General features: G+C 54.6%; 2 protein-coding genes across 5 annotated transcripts; both read left to right on the top strand.

Annotated features, from left to right (window-relative positions):
- Positions 1-3923: 3923 nt before the first annotated feature.
- MEAF6 (MYST/Esa1 associated factor 6) lies at positions 3924-14080 on the top strand. 4 transcript variants are annotated; one of them, XR_007770856.1, is made up of 9 exons: positions 3924-4070; positions 4926-5041; positions 5658-5745; positions 6441-6486; positions 7855-8047; positions 11259-11301; positions 12085-12143; positions 12786-12819; positions 13324-14080. XR_007770856.1 is itself a non-coding variant. In XM_050932150.1 (8 exons), the coding sequence occupies exons 1-8, from the start codon at positions 3975-3977 to the stop codon at positions 13330-13332; spliced, it is 612 nt and encodes a 203-aa protein (XP_050788107.1). In that variant the 5' UTR covers positions 3924-3974; the 3' UTR covers positions 13333-14080. The 4 variants fall into 4 exon arrangements, 3 of the variants coding, with proteins under 3 accessions (XP_050788107.1, XP_050788108.1, XP_050788109.1); XM_050932150.1 differs by lacking the exons at positions 11259-11301; positions 12085-12143 and adding an exon at positions 11951-11980; XM_050932151.1 differs by lacking the exons at positions 11259-11301; positions 12085-12143 and having other exon boundaries at positions 3925-4070.
- A 2395-nt stretch (positions 14081-16475) lies between these two features.
- Positions 16476-25896, top strand: LOC127039033 (uncharacterized). The gene is made up of 7 exons (XM_050932149.1): positions 16476-16607; positions 17474-17609; positions 20008-20107; positions 20484-20653; positions 20745-20868; positions 22433-22675; positions 23193-25896. The coding sequence occupies exons 2-6, from the start codon at positions 17481-17483 to the stop codon at positions 22615-22617; spliced, it is 708 nt and encodes a 235-aa protein (XP_050788106.1). The 5' UTR covers positions 16476-16607; positions 17474-17480; the 3' UTR covers positions 22618-22675; positions 23193-25896.
- The last annotated feature ends 1375 nt before the right edge of the window (positions 25897-27271 follow it).

Below are 27271 nucleotides of genomic sequence, written 5' to 3' on the forward strand. Positions count from 1 at the left end.
TACTGCTTTAATTATCCCAATATAGCTAGAGCAGTACAACTTCTCAGTGCAGACAGGGCCTTACTGGCACTCCTGTGTGTCACATGCTTATTAGTTGGTGTCAGTAACTTGAATCTTCAGCAAAAGTGGAGCAAATGAAGCCACGTGTTGGATGTAGCTTTACTATTTCTAAATCTTCTGGAAAGTAAGTGGTAATGCATAGAAATCAGAGAGGGAAGAGCACACTGCTGTGGGCTGGTCTACACTCTGGGGGAGGGGGTTGTCAATCTAAGATACGCAACTTTAGCTACCTGAAGTATCTTAATTCGACTTACCTGGCTGTCCTCACGGCGGGGTGTCGACTGCTGCGGCTCCTCCGACGCTGCTTACTCCTGCCGAGGCTGAGGACGGGCATCAATTCACTGATCGATTTATCGCATCCAGATGAGCCATGATAAATCAATCCCCGATAGATTGATTCCTACCCGCTGATCCAGTGGGTAGTATAGACGTACCCTGTGTGTAGCAGGAGCAGAGCCATTAACAAGCTACAGTATGTTCCAAGGGGACAAGGAAGGACATTACAAACATCCAGACACACTCACTCAAAAATCTCAATAAATTCTGACCTACCCAACAATGCCCCTTGGGAGGTTCGTTTTCTTTACAAGATACTTAACTGATCGTTTCGCTAGAGAAGCAAAACAAAGTAATATGAGGTTTGCGTAGTTAGCAACCAGGGCTAATTAAAGACAAGCTTATTTGGAGAACAATTGATAAGATTACAGTAAGGTCACTGTAAGAGATTAACCTGACTCCAGAGAACAGCAAGTGTTGACTAGGGTAATGAAAACTCTTTCTGTTAGGAAAGTATTAAGTAGTGAAAATACAGAAGTTCCTCTAATTCAAAATGCATAGTAAGGGGTGGATGGGCTGTTGTGTGGAACAGAGTATGGGGTGGCAGGTTTTAGTGCTTCTCTGGGTATAGGCTGGATGAGGGTGCCAGAGGCTGGGGAGGGGATCCCTGATGGCAGTGCCAGGTATTGGGTGGGGGGCTCTGGTGGAGGGGGGATGAGAGTGCCAGGGGCTGGGGAGGGGATCCTTGGTGGCAGTGCCAGGTATTGGGTGGGGGGCTCTGGTGCAGGGGGGATGAGGGTGCCAGGGGCTGGGGAGGGGATCCCTGGTGGCAGTGCCAGGTACTGGGTGGGGGGCTCTGGTGCAGGGGGGATGAGGGTGCAGGGGCTGGGGAGGGGATCCCTGGTGGCAGTGCCAGGTATTGGGTGGGGGGCTCTGGTGCAGGGGGGATGAAGGTGCCAGGGGCTGGGGAGGGGATCCCTGGTGGCAGTGCCAGGTATTGGGTGGGGGGCTCTGGTGCAGGGGGGATGAAGGTGCCAGGGGCTGGGGAAGGGATCCCTGGTGGCAGTGCCAGGTATTGGGTGGGGGGCTCTGGTGCAGGGGGGATGAAGGTGCCAGGGGCTGGGGAGGGGATCCCTGGTGGCAGTGCCAGGTATTGGGTGGGGGGCTCTGGTGCAGGGGGGATGAAGGTGCCAGGGGCTGGGGAAGGGATCCCTGGTGGCAGTGCCAGGTATTGGGTGGGGGGCTCTGGTGCAGGGGGGATGAAGGTGCCAGGGGCTGGGGAGGGGATCCCTGGTGGCAGTGCCAGGTATTGGGTGGGGGGCTCTGGTGCAGGGGGGATGAAGGTGCCAGGGGCTGGGGAAGGGATCCCTGGTGGCAGTGCCAGGTATTGGGTGGGGGACTCTGGTGCAGGGGGGATGAAGGTGCCAGGGGCTGGGGAGGGGATCCCTGGTGGCAGTGCCAGGTATTGGGTGGGGGGCTCTGGTGCAGGGGGGATGAGGGTGCCAGAGGCTGGGGAGGGGATCCCTGGTGGCAGTGCCAGGTATTGGGTGGGGGGCTCTGGTGCAGGGGGGATGAAGGTGCCAGAGGCTGGGGAGGGGATCCCTGGTGGCAGTGCCAGGTATTGGGTGGGGGGCTCTGGTGCAGGGGGGATGAGGGTGCCAGGGGCTGGGGAGGGGATCCCTGGTGGCAGTGCCAGGTATTGGGTGGGGGGCTCTGGTGCAGGGGGGATGAAGGTGCCAGGGGCTGGGGAGGGGATCCCTGGTGGCAGTGCCAGGTATTGGGTGGGGGGCTCTGGTGCAGGGGGGATGAGGGTGCCAGGGGCTGGGGAGGGTTCTGCATACAGGGTGGATGGGAGTGGGGGGCATGGCTGAGGTGCAAGGTGCTAGGTGGCTCTGGATGCAGGGTGAATGAGGTGCCATAGAGGGCTCAGTGCAGGGTGGATGGGGGTCCTGGGGGTGGGAAACTGGACGGATGTAAGTGGGGGTAGGGGCTCTGGTTGCAGGGTGAACAGGGATGTCGTCGGGGACTCAGTGCAGAGTGGCTGGGGAAGGCTCTGGGTGCTCAGTACGGGGTGGACGGAGATGGGGGGTGGGTCTCGGTGCAGAGGGCTTCCAGGGGGGATCAATGCAGTGTGAAGGGGGGGTCTTGGGTTGGGGGGCTCAATGTGGAGGGGTCCCGGGGTGGGGGGCTTGGTTCAGGGTGGATGGGGATATCGGGGTTCTTGGTGTGGGGTGGTTCTAGGGTGGGGGTCTTGGCACAGGGTGGATAGGTGTCCTGGGGGAGCTTGGGGTGCAGGGGGGGCTCAGTACAGGGGATCCCAGGGGGTTGGTGTGAGGTGGTCCTGGGGGGGGGGGTCAGTGCAGCATGGGTGGGGATATTGGGATTCTCAGTCCAGAGGGGGGGTCATTGCAGGGTGGGTGGGAATATTGGGGTCCTCAGTGTGGGGTGGTCCCAGGGAGTGTTGGTGCAGGGTGGATGGGGATATCAGGGTTCTTGGTGCGGGGGGCTTGGTGCAGGGTGAATGGGGGGGTCGGTGAAGGGGGGTTCCAGAGGAGCTCCGTGCAGGGTGGATGGAGGTCCAGGGGCGGGAGACTCAGTGCGGGGTTGGGTCGGTGCAAAGGGGGTCCCGGGGTCGATGGGGCTCAGTATGGAGGGTCCCGGGGGGTGGCTCTGTGCGGGGTGGATGGCGGTAGTGGGGGGTCTCGGTGCTGGGTGGACGGGGGTCGCGGGGGGGCTCGGTGCGGGGTGCATGGGGCTCCGGGGGGCGGTTCCGGGGGGGGCTCGGTGCGGGGTGGACGGGGGTCGCGGGGGGGCTCGGTGCGGGGTGCATGGGGCTCCAGGGGGCGGTTCCGGGGGTGGCTCTGTGCGGGGTGGATGGCGGTACTGGGGGGTCTCGGTGCTGGGTGGACGGGGGGTCAGTGCAAGCGAGGTCCCGGGGGGGCTCGGTGCGGGGTGCATGGGGCTCCAGGGGGCGGTTCCGGGGGGGGCTCGGTGCGGGGTGGATGGGGGTCGCGGGGGGGCTCGGTGCGGGGTGAGTGGGGCTCCAGGGGGCGGTTCCGGGGGGGGCTCGGTGCGGGGTGGATGGGGGTCGCGGGGGGGCTCGGTGCGGGGTGCATGGGGCTCCGGGGGGCGGTTCCGGGGGGGGCTCGGTGCGGGGTGGATGGGGGTCGCGGGGGGGCTCGGTGCGGGGTGCATGGGGCTCCGGGGGGCGGTTCCGGGGGGGGCTCGGTGCGGGGTGGATGGAGGTCCAGGGGCGGGAGACTCGGTGCGGGGTTGGGTCGGTGCAAAGGGGGTCCCGGGGTCGATGGGGCTCAGTATGGAGGGTCCCGGGGGGTGGCTCTGTGCGGGGTGGATGGCGGTACTGGGGGGTCTCGGTGCTGGCTGGACGGGGGGTCAGTGCAAGGGGGGTCCCGGGGGGGCTCGGTGCGGGGTGCATGGGGCTCCGGGGGGCGGTTCCGGGGGGGGGGCTCAGTGGGGGGGCCGGTGCGAGGGGGCCCCGGTGCGCGGGACCCGGGCCAGGGCCCATGCGGGCGGGCGGGTCTCAGCGCTGCCCCCGGCGGCCCAGGCCGGCAGCGCAGCCCGGCTGCGGCCCCCTCCTCCCGGCGCGGCTCCCGCCCCGCCGCAGGCCGCAGCCCATCATGGCGGCGCTGCACACCAAGGCCGGGGGCCCCCCCCAGATCCCCGACACGCGCCGGGAGCTGGCCGAGCTGGTGAAGCGCAAGCAGGAGCTGGCGGTGAGGGGCAGGGAGCGCGGCGGCCCCCTCCCGCCCCGCCGCCGCCCGCGCTACGAGAGGCCGCGGGCCGGGGGGCGGCTAGGCCGCGCTGCCCCCCCGCCCTCCCGGCAGCGCCCCGCGTCCAGCTGGGTCCGCAGCCCCGCCGTGGGGCGAGGGGGACTCTGGGGAATGGGGCTAGAGAGCACCGGGGCGCACGGGCTGGGGGGGCAATGAGGGTCGGGGTGGGGGATGGGGGGCAGTGAGAATTAGGGTGCATGGGCTCGGGGGGGCAGTGAGGGTCGGGGTGGGGGATGGGGGGCAGTGAGAATTAGGGTGCATGGGCTCGGGGGGGCAGTGAGGGTCGGGGTGGGGGATGGGGTGCAGTGAGAATTAGGGTGCACCGGGTCTTGGGGGGGCAGTGAGGATTGGGGTGGGGGGTGGGGTGCACCGGGTCTTGGGGGGGCAGTGAGGATTGGGGTGGGGGGTGGGGTGCACCGGGTCTTGGGTGCATTGAGGATTGGGGAATCGAGGGGGTGGGATTGGGAAAAGGGGGAGGGATATAGAAAGCACATTGGAGAGTAGCGGTATGGGGGGGTACCGTTTCCATGGCAACAGGCACAAATCCACAGTCATCTCTTGCATCCTCTCCCCTCCCCCTTTTCCATCTGTTCCCACCCCTCCCTGCCTGCTCCCTTGCAGCAGGCGTAAACTGCGAAATCTGGGGGAGCTGACCCACATCCAGAGCTCTCACAGCCTCTGCAGACTCCTGGGAGTCCCGTGGCTATAGCCAGCTACGGTACCCCTTTGTCATTGACCAGCTTTGGGGATATGCTGGCATTAGCCTCTTCTTGTTTTGTTCTGTGCTTCTTATACCAGGAGACCCTAGCGAATTTGGAGAGGCAGATCTATGCTTTTGAGGGCAGCTACTTAGAGGACACCCAGATGTACGGCAACATCATCCGTGGCTGGGACCGCTACCTGACAAACCAGAAGTGAGTGAAGAGAAGTGACTTTTCTGGGTGCCCTGGTTCAGGGGATAGTAGTTTCACTCTGGCATGTAACAATTGGGCTTTTCTTTTTGTAATATGTTTCCATCCCAGTCCTGAGGTTCTGGCTTCTAAACAGCTTTGATAAGCAGAACTTAAAAAACAAAACAAAAACACAATAGATTGGGATGATCCCTGAGGTTAGCGAATACACAGGGCATTGTTTCTCTTAAGATACCTTGTTTGTGGACCAGTTGAAACGACATCAGCCAGTGAAACTTCTCTGTGCACTTGTATCTAAATCCCCTCTTCCCGGCACCAACGGGAGCCATATGGGTACTGGGGATTTGTGGAATTCCCCAAGTCTCCATATGTTTTCAGGGGACACAGCATGTAGCAGTCATGATTTCTCTTCAGATAACAGTAAAGACATGAGTGCAGGGCATTCCCAGGGATTAGTGGCTGGTCCACTAGGGACTTTTGTGCAGTGTCCTTGCGCTGCAGTGTCTGTCCTGCCTTGTCCTAACCTGCAGGGTATGCCTTGTGTAGGTAGGTAAGGGAACAGAACACCATCTGACATGGTGACTGAGTATTTGCAATTACACTATGCTGTGTATTTCAGAAACTCGAACAGCAAAAACGACCGAAGGAACCGGAAATTTAAAGAAGCTGAACGACTCTTCAGCAAATCTTCGGTCACCTCAGCAGCAGTGAGTACAGTGCTTGCGACCTGACAGCATGCAATGCCAACTTAAGTCCTGAGCTTCCTGGGCAAAACTGCCTGGCCTTTGCCCATGAACATTGGGATGGACAAATCTGAGCTGACAGATCATATATTGTGTGCTGTACCCTCTGTCATTTCTCACTCTTCTCCTTTCTTCCAGGTTGTGCTGAATTGTTCTTCATGGAGTTTCCTTCAGTTGTTCACAGGGGGATAATAGCCTGTTTATTCTGTTGTCTTTGGCCTCATTGAGAGGAAACCCTGGAGTGGCTGATCTCTCCTTGTTCTTAGGACTAGTCCCCTGGGCATAGTTTGTGCCCTTTCAATGGCTATATTGATCTGTTTTCACTCACAAGCATCTCCAAGCTTTCTTCCACACTCCCATAAAATTCACACCTGCCACAATGCCCAAATGCCTCTGAGAGGAGGGAGTGGGTGACAGACCAATCAAGAAACTTCTGGGCCTCACAATCCTATTCCTGTCCTCATTGTCATTCTCCCTCCTCTTCCTTTTTGGCTTTAATGCCCTCCTGTCATGACATGCTGAGTTAAGACTGCAAGTTCTTTGGAGCAGAGACCAAAGAACCACCTCTTGTTCTGTGAGGGGCCTTGCATGTTTTTGAGAGCTTGAAAAAAATAAAAAATGGGAATCTGTCTTTATTAATGCGCCTTCTGATTTTCTAGGCAGTCAGTGCATTGGCCGGTGTTCAGGACCAGCTCATTGAAAAGCGTAAGCTATTTCTTCTTTCCTCTCACCATCTGACTAACTTGGAATGAAGCAAACTGCTTCCTGAGGAATTAGGTCACGTGTCAGTTCTCTTCACCCACAGGCACCGGCTTCTAATTTTCCTTGGGGGTGCTCAACTCCACCCCTTCCCCCAAAACCCTACCTCTGCCCCTTCCCCGCCTCTTTCCGCCCCCTCCCCTGAGCACGCCCCACCCCCTCTCCTCCCTCCACCTCCTGCACACCACGGAGCTGTTCCTCAGCGTGCAGGAGGCATGGGGAGGGAGAGGGAGGAGTTGATCAGTGCGGGCTGCCTGCAGGCAGGTGTTGAGTGGGGAGGGGGCGTTTGGCTGCTGATGGGTGCTAAGCATCTGCTAATTTTTTTTCCGTGGGTGCTCCAGCCCTGAAGCACCCATGGAGTCAGCGCCTATGCTTCTCCCCTTACCACATGCGTGACCGAGGGTAATTATGGTCCTGTTAGAGAGTTCCCCTTCCAGCACTGTTTTACTAGTCCTTGTGATTCCCTGTCAGTTAGGTGTGTTTCTTTTCACACCTCAGCAATTGTGTTGCTCTAAAAAAGGTCACATTGTACTCTTACAAGTGTAGACATTAAAATTAAAATGTAGACCTTTCTTTTAGCAATGGCATTATCTTTTGTGGCTGCTTGAGTTGCTGTCTGCAAGTGAAGTGGGTTTGATATTTTTAGGAGATGAGGCTCTGGGGGTTGGAGCTCTGGCACTTTTTTTCCCCTGCCATTAAATGGTAAGTAATTGTCAGTGGATCTCAGTGCTTTCCGCACAGAACTCCTGGCATCTGTCACAAGGTTCACACAAGTTTACATCTTCCCTCCTGAGTTAGCACAGCCTCTAACTGTTCGGCTTTGATGCAGAGGTTGAGTTTTACATGCACTAACTTTTAATCCACAATAAAATGGATTGTTGGCACAACTAGGTGCAGTGCCAGCTTTCTGCCTTTGGGGCTGAGAATTTTTGCTCTTATGGCTTCGTTTCTTGGGTGCTTAAGGGCATTGTGTGGCATATACTATAGAAATACTAAATTATGCAGTAAATACATTTTTACTGGGGTTGTTCCTGAATCAGGTGTTGATTTAATTGGATTTGATTCTAGCATGCATCAGTTTCTAAGGGGGTAACTTGCCACACTGAGGAAATGCTGCTTAGTCACGCTTAGTGACCTTTTTCTGTGCTATATACTGAAGACTTTAAGCTTCCCTCCATGTGGCTTCCATATGCGGTTTGCTGCTCTACTCAGGATTTGGCTTCAGCGCTTTCTTATTGTTAGTGCGAAGGGATTCACCAGAGCTGAACTGCTGGAAAGTAACAGCTGTGCTCTTCTGGGTTTGTTGTGTTCTAGGCGAGCCAGGTAGTGGGACAGAGAGTGATACTTCTCCAGACTTTCACAATCAGGAGAATGAGCCCAACCAGGAGGATACTGAAGAGCTGGATGGGTCTGTGCAGGGAGTGAAACCCCAGAAAGCGGCTTCTTCCACCTCCTCGGGGAGTCACCACAGCAGCCACAAAAAACGGAAGAACAAAAATCGACACAGGTTAGTGGGGCCAGCTGCACTCACCACGTCCTCTGAACAGCTGGTTGTTGCCAAAATGGCTTTATTGCCTGAAAGTAGCCAAATGTATTAGAGCAATGAGCAGTTCAGACCACTGGTTAGTTGGGGTCATTAAGCTCAAATGACAATCTGATTTCTCTCTTCATGCTAACCTGCAAGTCACTAAATCAAATTTATTACATTCATTGGGTGATATCAGACAACCTATCTGGCCCCCCTCCCATAATCTCCAGGAGGGACAAGAGTGGGAGGCATTTAGAAACAGTTGGGCTAGTGGACTGAGCAGGGTACTGGATGGCAAGAGCTCCTAATTTCTAATCCCAGCTCTGATAAGATACCTGCATGGCCTTGGGACAGGACCCCTCCCTTTTCTGTGCCATTTCAATTTCTCAGTCTGTAAAGCAGAATAATACTGGCCTCGCTCCCAAGGGAAGAGGTTACAATCCAGTCTCCTTGATGCCTGCATCTTGTTCTCTGGAACTGAGTGAGGTAGGGACATTGGCATATCTGTTTGGGGACGAGGATCAGGAAGTGTTTTGAGAATCCAGTGATTATAAAAGTCCTGGAAATCCTGGATATTTTCATCCAAACTTTTGATTCCAAGCCATTTCTGTTGTAATTTGGCTCCAGATTGAGCCTTTATTCTATGTGGTGTTCTGGAGCTGCCTTGCTTTTCATGTTCATTTGAATGCAGTTGGAAGGAAGCTGGCCTCACAACCATGTAAGAAGTAGTAAAGATCTCACAGCCTTCACTTGGTTGCCCTTAGGTGGCCAATTCTGAAATAGGTGGCTTTAGAGATAGCCTATTAGAGATCGTATGTGTGAGGTCACACCACATGGATAATGCCATTTTTCTCTACAAAATGGCGTCCTCCGCACAGTGTGATCTCATACGTATGGTGCATGCAAAGTCACTCTGTGCGGAGGATGCCATTTTGTAGAGCAAAATGGTGTCCTTCAGGCTTCATGACCTCGCGTGCGCCATACATGTGAGGACACACTGCAGAGCAAAATGACATCTTCCGCACACTAGGGATCGCTGCTGCCCCATCTGCTGGTGGCGCAATCCCATTTGGGGTCACAACCCACAGTTTGGGAATTGCTGGGTTATGGGCAGGTATTTTGCCTGAGTACTACACTGAATACTTGTAACTCACTTTTTGAAGTTGACTGGGTTTTGTGGTGTCAGTGTCTCTTTAGTTCTTAGATCCAGGATTTCCTTCCTGTTATAATCTTAACATTTAAAAATGTTTGCTCACTTATATCTCCTTTTAGTTCCTCATGAGCTAGAAATCATGAAGTAGTTTAGAAAGACTTTTGGATTTTCCTGTAGGTAGCTAGAAACAATTTCCGAAGTAACAATAATTTAAGAACATGAGGCTGGCCATACTGGATCAGAGCTAATGATCCATCTAGCCCAGTGTGCTGTCTTCTAACAGTGACCTGGTGTCTGATGCTTCAGAAGGAATGGACAGAACAGGGCAATTATCGAGTGATCCATCCCTGTTGTCCAGTCCCAGTTTCTGATAGTCAGAGATTTAGGGACACCCAGAGTGTAGGGTTGCATTCCTGATCATCTTGGCTAATAGCAAAGTATGGACCTATCCTCCATGAACTTATTTATACTTTTGGCTTCACAGCATCTTCTGGCAATGAGTTCCACGTGTTTGTTTTAAACCTGCTGCCTATTAATTTAATTGAGTGACCACTGGTTCTTGTGTTATATGAAGAGATAAATAACATTATAAGTTTCTCACAATATAAGAGGAAAGGAACATCCTGTAAAACTAATAGACAGCACATTTAAAACTGCCCGAAGGAACTAGTTTTGAAACAAAGCATACTTGACCTGTGGAACTCACATCTATGAGATATCTTTGAGACCAAGGCTTAGTAGGATGCAGATTGCCCCCGTAAATGCTTACTGCTATGAGAAAGTTCACAGTTACATTGACACACTGATAAAAGCTTTATAAACCTTCATGCTTCAGAGCATAAGCCAACCACTAGCGACAGGCGTTAGGAAGAAACTCCCCCTCTGGGCCAGTTATTCTGTTATGGGGTTTCTTGTACCTTCCTCTGAAGCAGCTGATTCTGACTACTGTTGGAAGCAGGACATTGAACAAGATGGAAGCCTGATCTGATCTGGTATGGCAGTTCATATGATCCTAGAATGTAAAGCAGAGAGAGAAATCTAAATAGACCTCCACCCCGATATAACACAAATTCAGATATAACGCGGTAAAGCAGTGCTCCGGGGGGGCAGGGCTGGGCTGCGCACTCTGGTGGATCAAAGCAAGTTCGATATAATGTGGTTTCACCTATAACGCGGTAAAATTTTTTGGCTCCCGAGGACAGCGTTATATCGAGGTAGAGGTGTAATACAAAGTCACTTACAATTAATTGACTGTTGTTCTAAAATGCCTTAGTGTGGCCAGTTACTGAATCTGACAAGACTAAGTGTATTTGATACAGCTCTGTGACATTAAAACTGACTGTTCTTACTAACTACTTCCTCAAATCCTTCCAGCAAAGGAGAATTTCCAGGCACCAACCAGGAACATGAAGCTAGTCGTCAGAAATTAATAATGTAACTCTAGGTGCTTTGAAATGACATATAGTGGGAAATGCTCTTCGGAAACAGACACCTGCCAGTTTGCCCATTTCTCCTGACTGTCCTGAGCTTAAAGTATTGTACAAGAAATCTTGAAAGTCTGTCACTGGGGCTGCCCTCTGCAAATCCTGATTCAAGGCTCTCCCAGTTGTTTGCATAAGCCGAGTGCTGACTGAAGCATTGGGGGCCACTGGAATGGACTGTCTTCAGGCATGGTTGACACTGCTTGCAAAAGTAGTCCAAGCTTTCCTATGTTACACCTCACTAGCGCTGCTAGCAGTGCTGGTCCGGCGTGGCTCAATATCCAGCTCTCATGTCTGGCATCTGTACACTGTGAACCAGGTGAAAGGTGCTGGCCATTGCTCGTGGGGCCCTTAGTTCCGCTCTGCTGTGCAAGTGCCAGAGATACCATTACCTACCAAAACGCCCCATATTCAGCTACTTGCATCAGCTGAGGACTATCTCACATTCAACAGGAATGCTGCTTCCTCTTAGAAGTTCAGTTGCAATGAGGCTACTACGTTAGGGCTTAACATGACATTTCAATGGTATTAACTTCCCTCTTTCTAACAAACACAGTTGGTGGCTTCCAGGAGGAGCTCTCTGGAAACAGAGCACCATGGTGGGTGTGCGTGGGTGGATGTGGATGCTAGAGTCCGCTGATGGGAGTGTAACTGTTTGGTAACTAGATTCAGGCAATTCACAATGTTTTCTTTTTAGGTTTATAAGTGAAAAGTGTGAGTGTGTGTGTGTGCGCGTGCGCTCATGTGCATGCAACCGTATTTGAATGCAGAATTGCTAGATATTTCTATGACAGCCTCCATCTAGCTGCCTGAACCAACTTCTTTGCTTCTGCCCTAAGAATCTGGAGAGAGCCTTTGCTTTCTGAATGCACACTTGGTTGTCTTGGCGTGCATAGAAAGTTCTGTCTCTGTCTGGGAGCTAACGCGCAACTCCAAATAGCTGATGGCTTCCTTCTCTGCATATAAAAATACCTTCTATAAACCACTCTTCCTCTGTTTAACATCTCATTTCCCAGCAATCCACTTGGGGAGGGGGGCTGTGCACTGCCAAGTCCGGAGTGCTTTTTTGTGCCAAATTCTGGTAAATAAATAAATAACATATTCTATATAAAATAAGAACTTTATGGCATTTGGACATTGGCTTTATTTTTTTCAATACTCTCGCTAGGGTGGCTAATCAACCTATTTATTGAATTCATTAGTATATTAATGGCTATTGCTTTCTTCCTTTCAAATGCTGCCCCTCAGCCCGCCTGGCATGTTTGATTATGACTTTGAGTAAGTTTGACTTGAATTAGTACTTGTGCTGTCTTGTTAGTGTGTAGACACCGATGTGCCTTTCTGAGACCTTTCTAACCCGTAGTTTATCTGTTTAATTGTAGGTATGTATATTAGGTTAGGCTGGGAAGGTTTTTTAAAAAAACAGAAAAACATGATGGAGGTAACATTTCATTTAATAACTTCAGCAAAATTCAATCAACTTTACTCTTCTGCCTCTTTATTTCGTTTTTAAGTAGAGAAACTTTATCTTAATAAATAGTTAAAAACTGATTTCTGGCTTTGCTTCCTAAAGAGATTAGTGGCGTAAATTTGGATATCTCCCTCTGGAGAAATGTAATAAAGCCAATCCCCTTGATTTTATAATACCTGTTGTCTCAAAATCCTCTCTCTCTCTCTGTATATTTCAAGTAAGTAACTATTACCACTATGTCTGAATAATTGCCTGTGGCATAGTTACACCTATCTCTAACAAATTAACATAGAGCATGCATTTTAATCCCATTGTTGCACGCTGCATAACTTCTCTGTGATTTTATTATGAACCTTTGATAACTGTTTCTGTGATTGAGTGGGTGGATTATGCATTTTGGCAAGGTGTAAAGAGTCTGCTCTCATTGATGTTGTTGGTCCTTGCCCAGTAATGTTGGGACAATGATTTGGCTCGGCCAATTTGGAGAACGTGGGTTGAATTAACCAAATAGCCTTTGTTGTAGCCTGTGCCATATGCTGTAGCTGGTTCTCGGAACCCCTGTTGAAGTGTAATGTATTGAAATGGACATTTCTTTTATCTTTCCCATCACAGGATTGATCTCAAGTTAAACAAAAAGCCACGAGCTGTAAGTATCAGTCCTGCTGTGTCACTGTTTTTATTGTTAGTCTATACTCTGAGGTTGCAGGCTAATCCCCAGCACTCTAGAGTCTGCATCCTCCATGGTTTATGCTCTTATATTTTCATGGTGGGGGACTAGCTGGTGTGAAATGAGGAATTTCCTTCTGAGTTTATCATAGCTAGATTTATCTGCTGCTTGGTACCAGGTGTTGGGGACAATTCAGAGCCCCATGTGTTTTACTCAAGAAAAATGGTTCCACCCCTTTCTGGCTGTGATTGTTAATCGAGTAAATGGAAACCTGTTGGTGACTGGTCGGCGTAGCTCTGAGTTGAAGATTTTGATGTGCAGATGAGGGTGTTCAGCTACAATAAAATTCTCTTCTCTCTGTTTGCCTGCAAGGAGTGATGTGTGTGCGTCACGTGGCTGCGTGTGAAAGCTGAGTTTCCCAGCTCTGAGAGCAGGGTTGTACTTTGGGGGATGTTAATGTCCTGCCCTTTCCTCTATTTGCAGGACTACTAGACTCATCGGTGCCGAAGCTTCCTGGATCTAGGCCCCCACATTGAGTCCACACTAAGAAAAAGATCAGTCGACTGAATGAGCACAGTGGGCAGCTCTCCCACCGAGTGTCTGCACATAGGAGTAGTTCACTCAAAAGTACTAAAGCGTGTGGGGGGGGGAATAGTCTTGTTTGGCTACATTGGACCATGTACTTTGTGTCATTTAAAATCACCTGAAATGCAGGAGGACCAAGCTGTGGTGTCACCAGTCTCTGGTTCCCGAGTGCGACATTCTTCCCTCACAGCTGGCAACACTCACCCTGCAATCAGCTGGTTTTGCTGCTGCCATCACCATTGTCTGTAATAACCATTGAGAGATGTTGTTGTTTCATTTTATACCGGAATGGGGGCGTGGCTCCATGTGTCCCATGCAGGTTATAAATCTGTTAGGTTATTTTTTTAATACTGATATTTTGTTTGTTTGGTTTTAAAGCAAACTGTACAGTTGACAAATTGGCTTTTGATTTTTCTTCCTTAAATCTGATTAGGCTGTTCATTTTGCAGAACAATCCACTTGAATTCTTACCTTAGTAGAGAAGACAGTGGCTCACCCTTTTCCTTTATCTTTGATTTTAACACTTTCCCTCCAGTTTGTTCAGGGCACGGTTGGAGCTCAAAGCCGTCTTGCTCTTAAAGGTTGGGTGGATTCTCTTTTTAATACAAACGTCTGTCATTTGTATATAAAACAATAAAAGTCACGTTTGTCTCTCTTCTCGTGTCTTGCTGTGCAGCTGGAGATGTTTCTATGTTTTCTTTGTTCTAAGCCACTCAAGAATTTCTATCACTCTTCTCCATTTATTCTGTGAGGTTTTCCTGAATTCCTCTACTTTCAGATACTGCATGTTTATGCGGCTCCATGAGCCTCTTAAGAATTGTCTCCTTTACTCTTCCTTGTATACACACAACAGTGGTGACTGTCAAGGGAGCCAGGAACTAGCCTCCTTATGTGCTAACTATTCACGACTCACAACTAGAGAGATCTTGGGCAGAAGTGACCACTTGCTGACGTTGCAGGAATACCTCTTGGTAATGGGCAAGCAGCTCTGACTGTTCTCAGAACCAGTGCGGCCACATGCAGGGATGAGTGTCCTAGCCAGGATCAGGAACATGGTACTGCCTTTTCCTGTGGGCAGAGCTTTGAGTGCCACTTGCCGGTGTTACCTGGGGCCAAGTGGGGTTTTAGCACCTTTGTTCTCATGTTACAGTCTCTGGAAGGGAGTTGTGCCCCTTGCTTAAACCTCTCCAAAGCCCTGGCCTTGAGTTTTTGGCTACTCAGCCTGGGTGGCATGGAAGACCCACAACAGCTTTTCCTGTGCTAATTCCCCGTATCCTGGCCCAAAGCAGGGATTGCAGAAAGGCATGAACTTGGTAGAGAATCTTTGGTGAACCTTTTCTGACCTCTGAAAAACTGCTGCCTCTCCCAGCCAGTGTCTGTGGGAAGGATGTGATGGACATACAAAGGAGAGAGACTGCAGGGCATCGTGTGCTGGAATGGAAGCTGCGCTGATTGTGACAGCAGGATGTAGTCATCTGTCCACTCTGTGCTCTGGCTGGTGGATATGTACTTATATCACTTATAGTTCCGTAGACACTTATGCAGAAGGAGATTTGTACTGAAATGATCATAAAGGGGGGCGAGGTTAATGCAGAGCCATCAGCAAAGTGGTAGGGGTTGGTATTTTGGGGCTGGGGCCTGGGCTTTGAATCTGTGGGAGGTGACTCAGCAAATAATCAACTCTCTCCTTTCCCAAGAGGCCTGTGCTCCCCGCCGCCCCACCTCCTGAATCTCTTTGTTCCAATGCAAACTGTCTGGTGCCCTACTCAGCTCAGCAACAGGGGCAGAGAACTCAGACTGGGCCAGGAGCCCTGTGATAGCAGAAGCAGGGCAGGGCATGGGACGATAACTTTGTACCTGTGCAAACACTGAACTGCAACCCCATGCAATGTGGTTTTCATTCTCTTTAACAATAGTGTAGCCAACAGAGATGTGACCATCCATCAGTCCTGGGCCCAACCCCGCCTGGCTGCAGAGATGTTTTCGTTCTAGAGCTGAAGCCCTGTTATGAAATGTATAGACTGAAATTACCTCCTGGAGCTGCTCGCTCCTCCCCGGCCTTCCGGGCAGTTGCTGACATTTTGACTCACTTTTTATCCCAGTGTGTGTGGGTGCTAAAGGCATGTAGGGGAGCAGAAATCCCCTGCCCTAGGCAGGTTTGATAGTCTGAGCTGTAGCTGTTATCTGTCCCTGTAAAGAAAAAAAAGAAGGCAAAGCTCCCTCCTCAACAAGCAATGTTTTTTCCCCAGCCTCTGACATTTCAGGAGTCTCCTCAGTGACTGGAGTGTGCAAATGAAATGGCAAATGCTTTGCTCACAGTCAAAGCAAATCTGGTTATATTAATATCCTGCAGCTCCCTTTCAGGCCATATTGAATTATAGCAGCACTGTAACCATTTAGACACAGGAGAAATGAAACGACCAGGCTCTCATTCCCGAGGGCTTGCTCTGCCAGAGGGACTCGTTCCCACATCTAATTGTCAGAGTAAGAGCCAACACTGTGACCTTCACTTCACTAGCAGCCTCCCAGCTGTGTATTCAGCGTGGAAAGCAGATGAGATGCTATTTAACGTCAATTAACCAAACACCAGTTAATTTCTAGGGTTAGGAAAGGAGCATTCAGAAATTGACCGTGTCCTCCTGAACATGGAACTTCTGCTCTTCCCTCTGTGTGCTTTTTTTCTAATGAACAGAAATTATTAAATGTAAACATTTCAGAGCTGTGGAAGAATAGAACCCAGGTGTGCTGTCCCTAGCCCTGTGCATTGATTGCATATGCCCACAGGGTTGTGTATGTAGACAGTGTTGAATACATGGTAATGAAGAAGGCATTGAAGAGAAGGACACATCCTTTCCTCGCAGCAGACCCACTCCTCCCCATTGCACAGGGCATGGGCTGGTAGAGGAAAAACTCCTCATAGACACAACAGGGGGAGCAGGGAAAATCCACTAATTCCCTTCACTGCCTTGGTCACCGAGAGGATTAGCCAGGAGTTTATCAGTCCCAAGCAGGTGGCCTAGCAACAGCCAGGAGCTCATAAACAGCGGAGAGAAAGCAGCAGATCCGGTCACTGCCTTCCCCAGCCTTTTCGGCTCCTTGCAAAGAGCGAGACTCTTCCATCGAGTGTTTCACTCCAAGCCCAGCACTTCCCAACTCCTGCAGCTCTGGCGCCCTGAAGGCAGGTAGGGGATGGGGTGGTGCTGGCACCTGCCCTCTTCTGTATGCACCATTCTATACAGGAGCCTAGTTGTCTGGATTAAAGGGCGTCGCAGCCTCTTCAGGGAATAGTTCATGTTTGGCTGTAATTAAAGGATCATAGAAATGTGGGGCTGGAAGTGACCTCGAGAGGTCATCAGGTCCAGTTCCCTGCGCTTGCTGAGGCAGGACCAAGTAAACGCAGACCATCCCTGACAGGTGTTTGTCCAACCTGATCTTTAAAACTTCCAATAATGGGGATTCCACCACCTCCCTTGGAAGCCTGTTCCAGAGCTGAACTGTCCTTAGATGTTAGGAAAAGTTTCTAATGATAGCTCCCTTGCTGCAGATTAAGCCCATTCCTTCTTGTCCTATCTTCAGTGGCCATGGAGAACAATTGATCGCTGTCCTCTTTTTAACAGCCCTTAACATATTGGAAGCCTGTTCTCAGGTTGCCCCACAATCTTTTCTCAAGACTAAATGGGCCCTTTTTTTTTAATCTTTTCTCACATGTCAGGTTTTTTAAACCTTTGATCATTTTTGTTGTTCCCTTCTGGACTCTTTGTCCGTGTGTTTCCTAAAGTGTAGCACCCCGAGCCAGGCACAGAACTCCAGCTGAGGCCCCAGGACTGCCTAACAGAGTGGGACAATGCCCTCCCGTGTCTTACGTGCAGCGCTGTAGTTAGCACCCCTTTCCCCCCAACGCCATTAGCCCTCTTGGAAGCTTCCTGCAGCACATAGTTGAGGGAACAATCAAGCGAATGAGGATGATCAGGCAGCAGCTGGCGGGGGTGCATGTGATGGCAGTGCAGGAGCCTGGCCTTGACTCTTCTTCCTGGTTTCTCCTGTTTAGGGACTTGATGAGGAAACCTAGCTCCCCATCACTGCCCCAGCAGTGGCTGCTTCGCTCACGAGCCGGGTGCAGGTGGCTCCTGTCTCTGTTAAGGACGTCCCTGTCTGGGCTGCTGGTGCTGTGGAGGCTGATGTGGGTTAGTGTCATCCGAGGCAGTGAGGGGGGCAGCTGGGCCACACCCGGACACCAGTGGGGGTTTCCTGCCCTTCCTAGAAATGCAAGTTTCACAGACACAAATTGAGTGTTGACTTCTGGGTGTGAGGGCTTGCCCCCTGGGCGGGTAAGGCTGGGAGCACCCCAGGGTGGCTGGGAGCACCCCAGGCCAGGCAGGCTGCTGGAATGGGTATGATTTATGCACAGGATCACACTGACACTAATTTAACCGTAAATTCCTTCATTAAATCCAAAGCCGAATGGTATTTATACAATTACTCTAAACACACCTAAAGAACAAGCAATTGACTATGTATTCACAGCACTCAGAATAACCCCAGGGGTGCTGACACCATATTGGTTGAGTCCACCATGGTCAGGCAGGTATCAGCAATGAACCCTTTCAAAGGTTACTTTTTTCATCCCCTTTAACAATCGTGCTGTCATTACCAATCATCTGACCTTAGCCATGGCCAGATGAAGAAGTTTCTTAAATAGCCAATTATTTACTGCATCTGGTATCCTATTAACCAGGATTTCTGATTTCTGTTCCTTTGCCCAAACCTTAACAAAACTAACGGGTATTTCGAAGAGTCACCACAAGTTTGACACGAGTCGTCTTTCTCATGCTCTCATTCTTTTTGGTTCCATGCCTATTGCTCATGCTAACGTCCCAACTCAATGTAAAAACCGTACGTCACCCAGATCTAATGTGGGCCTGTCTTCCTACCCGAGGTGGGGACTGCACCTTCTGCAATGACCCCGCCGCCATCCGCAGAAGTGAGATAGGGGCCGGGTTAACAGACTCTGGCTGTGGAGGGTCATGTCTCCCTTTGGAAGGGCAGGGTCCCTGGCACTGCTCGGAAGCTGGGGGAGGAAGTGCAGGGATAGCTGGTGGTTCCTGGGGCAGGGAATGGGGAGCTCTCAGCGCTGAGGCCTGGAGCACTAAGTGTTCCCATCCCAGCTAAGTGCAGCCCATGCTGGATTTGTGCTGGGAAAGGTGGCAGGGCAGCGCTGTGAGTGCCATGGAAGGGCTTGGCTGGGTGTCATTCTCCTCGTGGTGCTGCAGCTGGGAAATCCTGCCTCTATGCTTTCTGCGTTTCCCAATAGAGTTTATTCCCCTGCCCCATTAACAACCCAGCTTCATTGGTCCCCACAGACTCTGAAAGCCATGTGCCCAGGCTGGCGTAACTCCGGCGGACCCAGCACAGGCCAGACAGCACAGCCAGAGGTGCTCCGGGAAAGGCTCCGGTAGACAGACAGGGGAAGGCCTGCCTGTCCTCTGTCCTGGCCGGGCTGCTCCAAGTCTCATGTTGACGCTATTCTCACCCATCTCTCCTCTTCCTCCCCAGCATGCGCTGTTCTGCTACAAGGTTTTCTGGGAGCTCATGTTCCATTTCGTGCAGGAGGTAAATGGCTCTTGCAAATGCTGGCTCTGTCCCTTGCCTCCACTGTCATACCCTCGGCAGTGGTACGCTCAGCTCTCACGGTGTTCCTTGTTCCGGACCGTGACCATGTACACGAGTCTCCAGAGCCTGGGGCACCCAACAAAGCCGAATGTCTCCACGTCGTTTCTGCCCTCCTGTGCACTCAGAGCCAATAGAGCTGGAGATCAAGACACTTGGAGCCCGTGCATCCTGAGTGGAGGGAATGTGCTTATAAAACAGGGGCAGGTTGGCTGTGCCCACCCGGAAAGAGGTCTGGGAGTGTGGGGGCATTAATCAGATCCCAGACCCATTCATACACATTGTACCAGATCCCTGCACTTACTGGGGAGGGGGACAGTCACCTGCCACCTGCTGAGGGCCCTCCATGATGCCCAGAATGTTTCGCTTGCATCCAGTATATCCCATACCCAGTGTCACTCCTGCACCCAGTGTGTGTGTGCGCGCCCGGTACAGCCCTGTGCCTGGTGCTGGTGGGTCATGGCACCAAATGTGTGTATGTGTGGTTCTGTCATTGCTGAGCTGATTGAGTTAAGGGCATTTCTGGGTTAATTTTCCCGCTGGCTCCTGCTCAGTCTCCTGCTCCTGGCCCTCCTGCTGCTGAGCTGTAGCCTTTTTCCTTCCCTGGCTCTGGAAGCAGGAACATCTCAGCCCTGCTCTGACTCCCCCGTCTCTGTGCCTCTGGGAAGGGCCATAGGCGTGTGTGTCTGATACCAAAGCAAAGAGATAGCAGCCTGTGGGTCCCCCTGCCCCACTACCTGATGCAGTGATGGCCTGGGCTGTGTTCCCTGTGCTGTCTGGTAGCCAAGTCCTGGCTGAGTGTACCCAGGCCGAGGGGTGAGAGCTGGGTTAGGTCAAGCCATCTCCGTATATGGGGCTGCACGTGCTGCCCTAGTGACAGTGCCGGCACTATGTCTGGGGCTGATCGGCTTGCAGGTCAGTGCAGCGCTGGGATCATGGCTGGAGAGTGGCAGCGACGCTTGCGAGGGGGATGGCACGTGCCCGCCTGTTCCTGACCTGGAGCAGCCAGGGGCAGGTGAGTACTCTGGGAAGCCACAAAGCTCTGCCCCGGCTCAGCGGTGTCCTGCAGCGTCCGGGGCGTGCTGGGCTTTCCCCACCGGACAACAAAGGCTGTAATGCAGGCGCTGAGCTGTGCCGAGCAGCCAGAAGGCAATGAGCCAGGCTCTGGATGCTTTCTGGGTCTCTAGTCACTTTGCTCTCCCCGGGCAGTGCAGACATAGCCAGAGGGGACGTGGTCTGCTCATCCCTACGGCTGCAGCAATCAGCTGGGTCAGGCCATGCAGCTGGGAGAGGAGCAAGAGCTCTGCAGCATGAGGCTGGATCCCCGTGGGGCTCATCACTCATGGGCTGTGGCCACTTGCACAAGCAGGGGGTGTCTTGCTGTCTCCTAGGCCCTGGGGACCTACAGAGGCTGCAGGATGCCAACACTGCCGTCCTGGAAAGGCTCATGGAGCTGGAGGCTGAAGTCAAGTACGTCAGCACTGAGCTGCGGGCAGAGAAATTACTGTGGAGCAGCAGGTACCTGGAGCTGCTGAGGGAGCAGCAGGAGCTCCATCAACAGGTAGGCCTCAGGCAAATGCCACAGCGACACTGCTGCCTCCCTAGTGTGCTGGGAGGCAGGGGGCTTTCCTCACCTGCTCTCCCCTTCCCAGTTCCAGGAGTGGGGACGGAGCCAGGGGCCCAAGGCCAAGGACATGCAGAGCAAAGCCGAGGCTCCCAGTCTGGATGGAACTGATGGGTGGTGCATGGGAGACAGTGGCCTCCAGATGCCGCCAGGTGAGGAAACCTCCTGGGGACTGGGGTGGCGGGATGTGCAGGGAACAGTGTGCCCCAGTGAGTGTGCCATGGGGGTGGGGGCCAAGGGAGAAGGACCCCCCGCACAGGCTCACCCAGGGCCTGGCTCTCTGATGCAGGTTGATCGCGGGGCGACAGCAGGGGCAGGGGGATCTGCTGGGCCAGCGGCTGAGCAGGACTCTGTGCTGGTCCCAGCCTGTGCAGGGGGGGAGGTGACCAGTGTGCTATGGCACCCTGTGCTGCATCGGCATGGCCTGCTGGCCCGTGGTTTGTGAGGGAGGGGCTGGGCAGGGGGAATTTGTCGCTGTATGTCCCATGGGGCCAATTGCTGCCTCTCATACCCAGTCACCCTCCCATCTGCTGCCTCGCAGGGGAGTGGGCACACCCACTCCAGCCAGACACGAGCCCACACTGTGCGCTTCAGAGCTCTCCTGCTACCAGCTGCTCAGGCTGGGTGTCTGCCTCTTTGGCTTTCGCAAGCTTCATCCCCAGGCCCAGCTCAGCACCCGTGGATGGGCAGGTGCATCCCTGGCTCCGTCTCTTGCCTGCACTCTGAGTGTGAGCTGCTGTGGCTGGGGCCTCTGTGTGTGTGTCGGGGGACTCCCGCTGCCAGCCTTGCTCCCCCAACCTCACTTGCTGAGCTTGGCCCAGCTCCCCCAGCATGGTCAGTAGGTGGAACCAGCCTTGCAGGGCCCAGTCCCCAGGATTGTTCCCTTAGTCTGCTTCCCACAGCAGTGGCCACTTCACATCCAAAGGGGCGAAGCAATGAAGCCTCTTCCTCCCCCCCACCCGTTCTCTCTCACGGATCCGGTCCCTGTTCCATGGGATGGTGGGCCTACCCCCTCACATGGTCACCAGGAACGCCGGGCTCCAGGGCACATCAGTGCCATGGGCAAGGGCAGTGTATTATCCCTATTACAGAGTCTGGGCACGTAATGGGGGGAATCCAGGCCCTGGGCCAGTGTGGGGAGACAGGCCCTCGGCCCCAGTGGGGCTGCAGGTTCGTGCCCCGGCTGGGCTGAGGCGACAGGCTGTAGGGTGGGTGCGGGGGGGAGGACAGGCTGTGCCCCATGTCAGTGGGTGTGGCAGGCCCTTGTGCGTGGGGTGGAGGAGGGACGGGGCTCAGGCCCAGCGCCGGGCTGTGGAACTGGGCTCTGGGAGAGGACCAGCTTGCAAGGAGCTGAGGCAGGGGCTGATGGGGCGCCGTGCGCTATGGGGAGCTGCCAGCAGGTGGCAGGCACAGCACACTGGCGCCTCAGCCCGGCTCCCAGCTGGCGTGAAGGAGCCCCCAGCCCTGCTGGGGCGGCCCAGGCTCACAGGCCACTAGCCCCCTGGGCTAGTGAATGGTGCGGCCCCCACCTCTAGGGATGCAGCTCCTGCAGCCTCCAGGGAAGGGCCCTGCCAGACCTGGGCTGGGTATGATGGGCGAGTGGCTTCCCCCCACGTCAGTGACTGTGCGTCTGAGTCCACCCCAGGCGTGAGCCCAGCGGGGACTTGCTCCAGGTGGCTGCCCCACCAACTGTGTGTCCTTTGCTTTCTCTTGCAGCACCTGGCTGCCCAGGGCCCAGCCATACCCTGGTACCCGGGCAGCCGTGCCATGTTTCCCACGGGCCATGCACCTCGGGCACAGAACCAAGGTCCTGCTGCAGTCAGGCGGGACTGGTGTGGGCACCATCCGGTACCTGGGGGTCTTCCCCGACCAGGCCGAGTTCTCCGTGGGAGTGGAGCTAGAGGCCTCGGGTCATGGGGCACATGACAGCATCCTGGTGGGGCACTGCTGCTTCCCTTGGTGGGTCCTTCCCCTCCTGGGCCGGGTGGGGCACAGGCGCTGGGCACTCATGGGGCTGATCCCAGGGGTGGGGGGGCCCCCTCCCTTTCACACTGGGATGCTTGTTGGCAGCACACAGAGAAGACGCCCCTAATTTAGGCTCAGCCAAAGGGAGGAGAGGCACAGAGCTGGGGGAGGAGGGGTTACTTGGCGGGACGCCCCCAGGGAACGACAGGAGCCAGTGTGCAGCCCCGTGCACCAAGGTTGCTGAGTGGGTGCTGGTGTGGGCAGCAGCCAGTGGGGGGCGCTGGAGAGCAGTGCTGGAGCACCGTGCCGGGTCCCTTCGCAGGCGTCCCAGCTGGGGACTGGGTGCACACAGAGATCTCTGCAGCCCTAAATGGCCTGGAATTGCCCAGCCCTGCAGAGGATGAGCCAGCCCTGAGGGGGCCACGCTTTGCGCTATATGAACGGGAGCCATGCTCCCCTCAGCTCTAGCAGCAGCTTCACGTGCCATGTCTCTGTGGTTTTATTGCTGCAGCAAACCTGGCCACAGAGTGCTCGTGCCCTTCCGCAAAGTGCTGATGGTCTGGGATTAGGCCCCCGCCTGTGGCATGGCGCTGAGTGGGAAACATTCGTGGGGGTGAGAGGAAATGGCCTTTGCCCAGGGCTGGAACCATGGGGCACAAGAGGGGCCAGGAGGAAGAGCCCAGCATGACTGAGCAGCAGCGAGAGCCAGTGCGAAGGGCCTGAGCAGTGTGGAAAGCCAGACGCGTGGCAGGACCCGTTCCACCAGCAGCAAGTTGTCTTGGGACCTCGGGGGCTGTCACTGCCTAATGGACAACGCCAGGCTGGGGCAGGTTTGCCTTGTGAGTGCCCGGCCAAGCACTGTCTGCAGGTCAGAGGAGCCTGGGCATAGCCCACTGCCCTCCCGCTAGGCAAGGCTAGAGCTGAGGGGAAGGATCAGGCTCCCTGCTAGCCAGGTTTCCTCTCAGGGGACTGTCACTGGTCCCTGGGCACGCTGCCTGTGTTCGGCTACTTCCTGGCAGTGGGGGCAGGAGGGAGTTATTGGGTCTGGAGCCAGCAGAGCCGTTTCCTTGCAAGGGCTTTGCCCAGCCCTGCAGAAGGAAAAGGGGAAGGGCACCAGCCCGTGAATACCGTCCACGCAGCTGGGAAAGGGGGCTGGGTGTGGCCACAGGCCCAACCCTCCTGGGCTGCAGCCAGCGCTGGATTCGGGTCAGCCCTCACCCCAGTACCAAGCCCTGGTCTCTTTGCAGTGAGGCTTCTGTGCGCTGTATGAGCCGAGTCTATCTACGGCCACCTCCCGGTTCCACGCTCACAGCATGACCTAGTCACTCCTTTAGTGTTTGCCTGGGCCTGGGGGGCGATGACTTTGGTGCCCCAGGTTTTGGTGAGACGGGAGGACAAGCTGTGGCTTGCTGGCAGCTGGCTCAAGCAGGCTGGGCTGATTCACAGGAGGGCATGAAGTGTCTTGCCCACCAGGCAGCTGCCGGGAACCAAACCAGCCACAAACCAGGGGAGCCGGGAAGCAGCGTCTGGGAGCACCTGGCCTAGGGTGAACCGAAATCACAGGAGGGAAGGGAACCAGCCATGTGCCAGGCTGAGCCAAGGGGAGTCCCGCTCCAGGGATGTCGCCTCAGCACCGTCCCCAGCTCCTGGCTGGCTGGGTCCAGAACTGTATCAGCAAAGGGGGCTGGAGTGACTGGCAAGCAGGCCCGGGCTCCCTCTCCCTGCCAGGAGCCCGGGCAGGCCTGGCCTCTCACCCAGAGAGCACTGGGAGTAGGCTCAGCCCCGGGGGCCTGGAGAGCCCTGCAAGGGATTTGGGGCTCCGGCGGCAGGTGGGACTGTGCTTTATTGGTTTAAAATGGCTCTGATGCCCGAAGTCCCTCCCTGAACCCTGCCACATCATTCCCCTCGGGCAGGGCCTGGGCTCCGTTAAAGTGAGGTTTGGCCGCAGTGTGGGGCTGCCCTCTGCGGGAGGGGCAGCGGGTCTGCCGAGGGGGACCCGGGGCATCCCCCACAAGGGTGGGGGGGGATCCCCGGGGCAGTGGGCAGACACCTGCATCCTGTGAAGGGAGTAGCACAGAGCCGGGAGCAAGGCAGGCACCAGGCCCTAGCTGGCCACCCATCCCAGCAGGGACCAGATCCAGCCCTGCTGCGAGTGCAGAGAGCTCCCGTCCCCAGCCATGGCCCTGCGGCGCTCTCTGAGCAGGTCCGTTTTATAACTGGGTGGTTTCTCCTCAACCCAGGCTCCTTCCTGCTACCCAGCCCTTTCCCTGTAGTGAGCAAGAAGTCATAAACTGCGGTCTAGCCCAGGGCGGGGGTGGCCCTGGCACGCTGGCTGCAGCAGGAGTTACAGAACCCCTGTCGCAGTGCTAGCGCGCCATGCTGCACCGCGCGTCCTGCTGCTGCAAGCCCTGAGGCCCTGGGCAGTGGCACCAGGCCCATATCACCACTGCTGCCGTCAAGCTGCTGACACGGCGGGGAGAGAGCAGCACCCGCCAGTGGCAGGGCACCACCGTGTCCTTTCCTGCCTGCACAGTGCAGGGCTCCCAGTTAGCTCAGGGCAGGGGCTGCGGCTAGACGCCAGCTCTGCTAGACCCACATCTGGACAGGGGTACAGAAAATGCTGCTTGGGATGGGGAGGCAGCTGAGGTGAGCCCCCTTCCTGCTTATGGGCTCGTGCAACCCCCTGCCCCAACCGCCCCGAGAGACAGGCCTGTGGGGAGCCATGCACACACTGGCTTCTGGCCAGAACCTCAATAGACCCTCCAAACCCCCTCCCAGCCACACCCCGGCGCTGGCAATGACCGCACAGGGCATAAAACCTTCTAGGAGACTAACTGCCCCAGCCCCATCTGCACACGCCCTTCATCCCTGCCCCTACTCCCCCGTCTGGCCCTGGCCCTGGCCACAGCATGCATTCCCTTCGCTGTTGCTTGCCAAAGGCAGACCCACCCCAGACCAGCTCACTCGCAGGCGGTTTCCAGCAGAGCAGCTGCTCCCGGGGCTAACGCTTGACCAATGACCTAGAAAAAAGGAATAAAAGACAATGCGACAATGGCATAAAAAGGCTGCGTTTGCTCCAGGACACTGGGTGCTGTTGTAAAGGTCACAGCCAAACAGCTGTTCATGCTCCGTGCTCAGCCGGCTGCCAGCAGCCAGCCTGCCAAACACTCACCCGGGCAGTGAGCTGGGCACACTCGCTGCTCACAAAGACACTGGCACAATACGGGAGCAATCATCCAAAGGAGGCAACAAGATGGACAGCCAGGGTCCCTGCCCGGGCACTCTGAGGCTGCATCCCGGCTGCTGCTAAGCCCAAGGACAGGCGGTCACATCTGGACTACACACCTGGGCTTCCTGCACTGGGAGACATTGTGGCCAGGTCTCAGGCAGACTACAGCTGCCCCGTGGTAGCTGTGGGGTAAATGCTAGTGCAGAGCCCTAAACACTCCCGGACCTGGCTAGTCTCCAGCTTCCACCACTGGACCCAGCCAAGGTGAATGACAGCACCTGAGGTCACTAGGGCCCATTCAGCCTCGGCCTGGGTTCGATGCATCAGTATTGGAGAAGGGTTTCTCGAGCAGAATAACCACAGGGCCACTGAGGGACACCGGCTCTCCCCTTTGGTTCGCTTTGCTTAGACACGATTCCCTCCTGGTCAGCTATTCCCATTGAACGTCCTAGCTACTTAGGGGGCCTTTCTGGCCAGCAAACAGTGACTCGCTCACACGATCTATCGTCCCTGCCTGGCCCAGTCCTGCTCTCAGCTACAGCAGTGGCAAGGTGGAGGAGCACCACTGCCTCCGAATGAAGTGACTCCGAGTGTTGGGTCTCTGACTGTAATGTAAGACGGCCTGACAATCCAAACGCCCCCTTTAACGCAGAGTTACACCCCTCAGCTTGGCCCAGCCATTGTAGTTATGGGCTGGCACTGGCTGGAATTAATCTAGGCTGCAGGCAAGTCTCTGCCTTGCTCTCAGTTCTGGTTTGCTGCAGGTGTTCTCAGTCACCATCCTGCAAAGCTCAGGCCCCGCTCCTCCAGCCCAGCCAGCAGAACTGCAGCTGTTTCCAAGAAACAGGAACTAAAGCCTTGTAGGTCTGGGCTGTGAAGGAAAGTGCCGGGGCACCTAGACCTAATGTGAGCTCTGCTAGCTAAGAGCTGCGAGATGGCTGCCCTGCCTGCACCCTCTGCCAGGGCAAGCGTGGTGAAAGCTGCTCTCTGAGTGCTTTGCTCTCTGGCAGCTGCTGTGGCCATGGCCAGGCAATGACGAAAGAAGCCAGATTTTCCTCTCCTGCTCCGTCGCTCAGCAGCCAGTGCATGCACATAATCATTCAGCGAAAGCAGTGAGCACAAGGCTCTGTGGGTGGATGGGCTGACCAGCCAGTGTGTGGATTTCCCAGATAGGCTGTGCAATAGCTGAGAAGCTGGTGGCTTGCAAGTGGCCTCGATATTGGAGTCTGGGACGCACTGGGTGGTTGGGTGGGTCTGGCCCATCTTTCAGCTCATTCCCACCAATGAGATGGACAAACCTCTCTGACAATGAAGGTCACAAATCCCAGCCCAGGCCACCAGCTGAGGACACTTCCATCCTT

The sequence above is a fragment of the Gopherus flavomarginatus genome, chromosome 22, assembly GCF_025201925.1.
Source record: "Gopherus flavomarginatus isolate rGopFla2 chromosome 22, rGopFla2.mat.asm, whole genome shotgun sequence".
In the NCBI taxonomy this organism is placed as follows: Eukaryota; Metazoa; Chordata; order Testudines; family Testudinidae; genus Gopherus; species Gopherus flavomarginatus.

What these genes read in the sequence shown, in the direction of transcription:
- MEAF6 (XM_050932150.1), top strand. Translation starts at nt 3,975, where the DNA reads ATGGCGGCGCTGCACACCAAGGCCGGGGGCCCCCCCCAGATCCCCGAC. An exon ending in CGCTACCTGACAAACCAGAA is followed by an intron (nt 5,042 to 5,657) that starts GTGAGTGAAGAG and finishes TGTGTATTTCAG; the next exon opens with AAACTCGAACAGCAAAAACG. An exon ending in AAGAACAAAAATCGACACAG is followed by an intron (nt 8,048 to 11,950) that starts GTTAGTGGGGCC and finishes GCTGCCCCTCAG; the next exon opens with CCCGCCTGGCATGTTTGATT.
- LOC127039033 (XM_050932149.1), top strand. Translation starts at nt 17,481, where the DNA reads ATGAGGAAACCTAGCTCCCCATCACTGCCCCAGCAGTGGCTGCTTCGC. An exon ending in CCTGGAGCAGCCAGGGGCAG is followed by an intron (nt 20,108 to 20,483) that starts GTGAGTACTCTG and finishes GCTGTCTCCTAG; the next exon opens with GCCCTGGGGACCTACAGAGG. An exon ending in AGCAGGAGCTCCATCAACAG is followed by an intron (nt 20,654 to 20,744) that starts GTAGGCCTCAGG and finishes TCCCCTTCCCAG; the next exon opens with TTCCAGGAGTGGGGACGGAG.